Source organism: Arvicanthis niloticus, unplaced genomic scaffold (genome assembly GCF_011762505.2).
Source record: "Arvicanthis niloticus isolate mArvNil1 unplaced genomic scaffold, mArvNil1.pat.X pat_scaffold_257_arrow_ctg1, whole genome shotgun sequence".
Taxonomy (NCBI): domain Eukaryota; kingdom Metazoa; phylum Chordata; class Mammalia; order Rodentia; family Muridae; genus Arvicanthis; species Arvicanthis niloticus.
Window position 1 is genome coordinate 21,020 of NW_023045922.1, and position 7,544 is coordinate 28,563.

General features: G+C 41.9%; 1 protein-coding gene across 1 annotated transcript; it reads right to left on the bottom strand.

Moving 5' to 3' along the window:
• Positions 1-1,087: 1,087 nt before the first annotated feature.
• Positions 1,088-7,288, bottom strand: LOC117701818 (RNA-binding protein PNO1). The gene is made up of 7 exons (XM_034493242.1): positions 6,987-7,288; positions 6,656-6,805; positions 4,785-4,868; positions 4,539-4,599; positions 4,258-4,375; positions 2,091-2,161; positions 1,088-1,587 (listed from the first exon to the last, which is right to left on the bottom strand). Exons 1-7 carry the CDS (start codon positions 7,188-7,190, stop codon positions 1,520-1,522), a joined length of 756 nt encoding a protein of 251 aa, XP_034349133.1. The 5' UTR covers positions 7,191-7,288; the 3' UTR covers positions 1,088-1,519.
• Between the last annotated feature and the right edge of the window lie 256 nt (positions 7,289-7,544).

Here is a 7,544-nt window from a genome sequence, read left to right on the forward strand (position 1 = left end):
TGAGGTCTGATAATATTAAACATTCTCCTTTGGTGAGACACTCCAGCAATGTCCTGTTGGTTTATCGAAGGAACAGGGCAGTCTGGACAGTAGTGCTTTCCACTGACAAGAGGGAAACAAAGCTTAACAAAACTACTACTAAACGGAGTGACAGCACACATTTGTAACCCTGGCACATGCCAAACTGAGGCAGCAGACTGACCCAAGTTTGAGGCAAGCTAGCCTATCACGTGATTATACGCCAGCCTGGACTACACATTCTGTCTCAAAAAACAGGAGCAGGAGAGATGTCTCAGTGTTTACAAGCACTTGCTGCTCTTCCAGAGGACTGACTGCAGTTGAATTCCCACTGCCCACACCAGGGTGTCAACCATCTGTAACTACAGCTCCGGGGAACATCTGCACACAGGGTAGGCATAATACACACATGTCCACATAATACAAACAAAACCTATGCCGGCTGTGGAGGCGTATAACCTTGAATCCCAGTACTCAGGAGGCAGAAACAGGATTTCTGTGGATTCAAAGCTAGCCAGGGCTACACAGCAATACCTTATCTTCAAACACATACACACATACACCGTCTTTATTAGAGCTGGTTCAGTGATTAAGAGCACTTAAGTGACCTTTCAGAGGACCTGGGTTTAGTTCCCTGAAAACATGGGGAGTCACAACCTTAACTGTAATTCCAGTTTGAGGATTCTGATGAACTATTCTGGCCTCTGGGAAATGCCAGGTACATACATGGAACACATACCTAAATGCAGGCAAAACACTCAAAATGTTAATTAAAAAAGTATTAATTCTTTTAGTTATTACATGGATTTCCTGACCTCCAATCATTACATATTTTGGTTAGAAACAAGGGAGTGTAGTATCTAAGTCACATGTTTCATGAAGTGTGTTCTTAAACAATGTAAGAAACAAGCATCAAATTCACATACACAGACACTAGTTACAAGAATACGCTGTTTGGAGAACAGTTTTCTTGGGAGAATTGCTTTACAGTTTTACCTTTATTGTACAAGAGAAATATGCCCAATATCAGTAATTCTTGACATTACTTACTTGAAAAATAACATTAGCCTTGTGAAGCAGGGCTTTCATTTTATTTATAAATTGTACAGGAAGTGCAAAGATGAGCACATACACTCCAATAGTACAAGTTACTGCCATGACCTAACCCTGAAATAGTCACAGTGCCCAGTACCAAGAACTGTGATTCATTTTTAATTAAAAATTTCAGTTTTATATAAGTTTATAAAATTATCTGCAAATCTATAACCAAAAAGTTGCAACTTAGCCTCTAAATGACAGGCAGTGTAGTTTACTTATACATTAAGTATAAATTGCTGTATTTTTCAGTATTACATCATATTTAAATTATCCTAGAAGCAGTTGAGTGTAAGTCCTGTTTAACCTTCCTCTTCTGCGTTTGCTCTGGTGAGAGCTGAGAAGGAACCTGAGCTTTAGGTGTCTGGGAACTCCTCCCATGGTTTCATCAAGGGTCCAGGGAAACTCAGAACCGATCTGCTGATCTGCTGGCCACAGCTCGGATATTGCCATACACCTTTGATGGAGGGTTTCCTGTTTAAGAAAAAAGGCAGCTTATATATACAAATATATTCAAACACATAGAAACACATACACAGAAGACAGATACCTTACATTCCTAAGGAAAAGAAACAAGAGTTGTAAAAAGACCATTACAAAACCAAGCCAGCCAGACAGACGAGAACACTAGAGAAAACCTGGCAGATCCTCTGAGCAAGTTGCTATGACTTCAGATCTAGATTAACTGGATCAATCAAGTTAACTGGCTGTGTTCAGCAGCCCTCATTTTATAGAACCTAATATGTAATGTTTTCAGTTATTCTGGAATGGCTTTTCAGTGTACTTCCTTAGGAACACAAGAGATTTAGTGATATTCCCAATATAGCCTTTCTCTTCTCTAACAAATAGAATCTAAGTAAAGTAGTCCTGGTTTTCCCTCTGCCAACTCTTCTGCTTCTATTTGGTATCTTTAACTATATGAAAGCTACTGTTTCCCATCTTTCCAGAGAAAATGCCAAAGAAATAAACTGCTTTACCTAGGATGAGGTTGCAAATGGCTGTTCTTGCCATCTTGATGTTTTGGAAAGAGCCAAGTATGTGAACTTTCCTGAAAGAAGTAAAGTGAGTCAGGTTAGTCACAAAAGGCATGTCCATTATCAAATCCTGGGAAGCTAAAAACTATGGAAAATCACAATAGATCCAGCCCCTGAACTGACGGTGGGGGGATTCTAAAACACATTCTAAAACCACTTCTAGAATGGGTGGTTTGTGGTATAAAAATTATATATCCCCACCCCCCCAAAAAAAATTAACAAAAAAATATAAGTAATTAAGAACAAAATAATTTCTCTTTTCTTTCTCGGCAGGTTCTTGCAATGCTGCTCAGGCTGTCCTCAAACATGCAGTGATCCTGCAGTCTGCCTCCTGAGGGCTGAGATTACAGGTATGAACCACCACTCCCAGATTACTTAGTCACAGGCAGGGAGAGATGGCTCAGTGTATAAAGGTACTTGTCACCCATCCTGACAACCTGTGTTTGTTCCCCGAGGCCCACTTGGTAGAAGGAGAGAACTAATTCTCCTCTTTTAGGCTGTCCACTGGCTGCCACACAGGTATTATAACAAAACAACAGACTCCTGGTCAGTAGTTGCTCCCATCAAGCCCTCCTCCATGTCTGCTCATATACTCCTCAAAGGAGTTTTACTTAGTACGTATTATTCCCACTGTACACCAAGAAAGGCACTTCAAGTAATCAGGAGAATTAGGGGTAGGGATGTAGCTCAGATGTACACATCCTTGCCTAGTGTGAGGCCCTGGATTTCATCCTGAGGCATAAGGATAAGGATAAGGATAACATATACCCAATAGAACAAAGAAACTCAAAGCAATATGCTGAATACATACTGGGCATCTATTTACATGAGTTTCTGGAAATCAGTGATAGGAAGTAGAGCAATGGCCACTGGGGGAGAGTGGGGAAGAGCTGATTAAATGATGTACTCACAGGGGACTGATGGTGAGCGCTGTGGGCAGGGCATGGCTACAGCACTGGGCAGAGCTCAGCAACCCACTAGACTGACCCTGCACAGCACTGAGCTACGTTGAGAAACCTGAGTCCAAATACCCTCTTTAAAACACCTTTCATAGTAAATTCTAAGACATTGAAATCTGTGGACTACAAAGTTAATGACAAGTTAGCCAAGTCTATTACAAGTGGGTTCTAGCTTTGGATTTCTCATCGAAGACTTTTAGGCTCTGTTCAGCCATTTTAAATATTGTATTTCCATGTCTTTGAAATTTATAGTGGAAAAAAAAGCTCATGTTTCAGACTCTGAAGGCCCAGTCCATCAACGAGCACAACTATGACAATACATTTGGTTTCAAGAAGGGGCACCAATGTAATACAAGTTACCCTTAAGTATAAAGAATGTCTACATTCCTATGGCCTCAATAATGACCATCTCAGCAAAACGGTATTAAGTGAAAGCCTCATACCTTCTGTCAACTGCTATTGGCCAACCTCGTATGATATCAGCTCTAGGCTACTGTCTGTCTGACACCAACCTCCGAACAGTTTGACCTCAGAGAGGTTCTCCCAGCTCTGCATCCAGTACCTCCTCCTCACCGTAAGCCTGTACCATCTTATTTATATATTCATGTGTAACTAAAAGGTCGTTCTTACCCAGCATGCAATACTCCCTTCCTATAATGAAGGTGTGGGTGTACCCCTACCTGAAATATGGATATGTATTCAAAAGGAAAGCTTCATGGTGGCATTTCAAACACCCACTTCTTGTACGTCCCAAAATGATTTATCAGATATCTAAAATTAAAATCTTCCCTTGTAATCAATTATTTCAAGAGTGATTCTAAATATTTCTTTTATTGCTGAGAAAAAAAACTTACAATTACTGAAATTCCCTTGACTAAGTCATCAGCCTTTCAAGGTTGGTGAGTATTCACCTAGAACCACATGCCCACAAAGCTTCAATCACAAGAACATGAGTTACAGGCAACATTATAAAACAGGGGTGGTTCTTTACCGGAACATAAAAGGCTCCACATTCAATCCCAACAGAGAGAAAGAACAATAGAATTCAACAAATAACAGCTATGACTTTTTGCAAATAAGATCAAATATAAATTATGACACTTATATTAATAAGATCAAATATGACACTTCCCTCAAGAACAGATACTTACACATCTGCCAAAACAATCCGTGTCCGTGTTACATTCTCTATGGTAAATTTGGTTTTTCCTCCTTTACCAGCAATTCTTCCTATTGCCCTTGACAGGTGGTCTCCTTTTAGGGGTTTGACTAAAGAAGAAAGACAAGCCATCAGGTGGCGTTTCCTACTAAACCACACTAAATATACATTTTCTGAAGTGTTAGTACTACAGCTCAATTGAAGCTATCAGACAACAGTCAGAACACAACACAAAGAGAAACACAAAGGCTGACTGTTCACACATGTTCTCACCGTCAGTTATTTCAAAAGACTCTAGGAAGAGGTCATCCAGCCGGATAAGGGCAAGCGCATCCTACAAGACAAAAATAAGCTCTATGAAGGCCTTTCCAGGTACACACCACACCCAACAGAGACAAGGAGAACAGTTTTGAAACTGAACTTCTCAGATGCTACAACGAAAAGACTCAAAATTTGGAAAATGACCCAGCTACTGAAGTGGCCACACTATGTATTTGGAAGTTTCGTAAGATCACTCACCTCCACCTGAAAGCCAAGAACAAAGGCTTTCACAAAGTCAGCGGCTTTTGTCAGGGCACTGACATCCTTGGTGTCTTTACATGTCTGAAAACAGAAGTGAAGATATGGAGGGATGAAAAGAAGAGCACTCTTCTATTATAATTTCCTTCACCATCAATCACCCTCCCTCAATATTGTAAGACCCCCTTTATAAGTTGTACAAGAGAATATTCCTGCTCCAAAGCTGGGCAATTCCAAGCACACCCTCTCAAGTGACTAATCATATTCTGACTGGTCCAGGTGAGTGGCAACATTCCTCTAGCACATCCCAAGGGCTCACACTCATTGTGCCCTCTTTTACATTTCCAGATGGGTCCTTTCTCCTCCTCTCCAACAGTCCTGACACTCTGCTGTAAAGGACTATTTATATGCTCTTGTTTCCCAAACCAACAAGTCTAGTTCTGACTACCTGCATGCCTAATACTGAGGAAATCAAGAATAGCTTAAGTAGGCATCTTGTCTACAAGTAATTATTTGAACTGCAGAAATTACTGTTATTCATAGAATGCCCACCCCTGTACTAATATGCTGTACACATCTAGCTCTCACCTTCACTTTGACAATCTTGAATATTATAGAATAGAAACACATAAGAGGAAATTAAGGTACTAAAAACTCAAACACAAATCTAATTTCTAAAATATTCCTTTGGGTCTCCCACACAAATTTACAATCCAATTGAAGAGACTACACGTTTGACAAATTCAGAAGCATACAGGATTGTGTTTAGGTTTTCAACCTTAAAAACAGACCCCCAGCAGGACGTGGCAGCACACACCTTTAGTCCCACACACTTCAGATCTGAGTTCCAGACTAACTAGGGCTACACAGTAAAACCTAGTCTCAACGAGAGAGAGAGAGAGAGAGAGAGAGAGAGAGAGAGAGAGAGAGAGAGAGAGAGAGAGAGAGAGAGAAAGAGAGAGAAAGAGAGAGAACAAAAATAAAACAACAACAAAGCCCCAGACTGGTTCTCACCCTAAATGTGACTCCTGGCAAGTCTCATGAATATCTAGAATTTAACGTTTTTTCACCTATGTTAAGCTCCCACTGTGCATCTGATATACGGTATTAGCAAATACTAGGAATACAAACTAATGACCCTGCAATAAACATGGCAGCTGGGTACAACAGAAATTTATTAACTTCTAATGAGAGCTTGAGCTAAACCTGGAAAGCTGACTAGAACTGAAGTAAAAAGACAGCAGAGAGTGCAGCCTTCTCCAGAGATCAAAGGCACCAAAAATTCTGGCAGGAAAAAAAAAAAGGGCGCGCGGGCACGGGAATGGGGGGTCGGGAGACAAACACAACTGGGTCTCCTACTTGAAAGGCAGGTTTAGTCACTTTTATCCCTTAGAAGTGCTGAGGATGCTAGAATGTCATAATAGAAATATTGTGATATGGGAAAAATATGGGAAAATTTGGCACTGACACAGATCTACTGAAAAAAAAAAGACTTAATATATATTTCCTCTAAGTAACATACACTCCCTCCAAAAGAGCACTTATACTGAAGTAGGTACCTGCAGTTACCACTTATTGATGTACACCCGTGTACCATTTCTACTTTTATCAAGTGAACATACAGGGAAGAAACTCAGGGGACAGACAGTATTTTGGAGTGATCTTACAAGCGACTGAGGAATGCAGTCAATACCTGTTTTGAATGTAGTTTCGAAGGTATTTAGTTAATTTCAAATTCACTATACTAAAACCCTTAAAAAAAAAAAAGGCCACTTACTAGAATAAACTCTACAAAGGAAAATGCATTCATGTATTTTCAGTTCTGAAGGCGAAAACTCGAAAAGCTACGAAAGGTCCACCCTTTTCCTTACCCTAATTTCTACATCCCTTGATTTCAGGTTAAAGCGTATCTGAAGTCCCAAATGTTCTACAATCGGAGTAAATATCTTCATCCAGTTTTCTTTCAACGGTGTGTATCTGTTAGCCGGGACGGGAATTTTTCGCGTTTCTTCTTTCCCACTCTGCAATAAACACACACACATACACACAGTCAGGAGGCGACTGGAGAGATGCGAGCCTAGACGGGAAAACAAACAAACAAACAAAATACAAAAAAAACCAACCAAACAAACAAAAAACCGAGAACCGACCCCTCACCTAGACGCCCGGCCCGGCCCCGCCCCGGCCCGTCCAGATCCCCACCAGGAGCTGATCGCCCGAGAGCGGTGGGAAAACCGGCCTCTTCTCCGGCCGCGCCTCCTCCGTGTCCATACGTCCGGCGTCGCCATCCGGTCCCGCCGCTGACGACTGCTCAGCCTGTCGCTTCTTCGCCCGGCGGCCTCCTCTGCGCGTGACTGGGGTAAAGCCGTCCTCCGCCCCAGTGTTTTGCGTCTCCATCTCGGCCATGTTCAACCCCGGTATGAACAACTAGCTAAACACGCGCGAGGTCGTACGGTATATATGCCACCAGCCACCAATCAATTTGAAGATACCGCCCCTTTTCCGAGGCGGGGGTCCATGCCGGGGACCTAAGGCAGGATTGGTCCGCGTTTCCCAATGGCTGCCCTAGGATATGCCTGATTGCTAATGTCTCCGTGCCTTCACGCGTTCGCAGCCGAAGCATTCACAGTCTCTGATGTATCTATGTGAAATCGTTGTGGTAAATGCAGTAAATCATCTTGTGCCGTGTGTGGAGAAGCATCTGGTGCGGTGTCAGCAGTTCACCAGGCATTTTCGGAGGCAGCCAAGCCCAACCTGCTA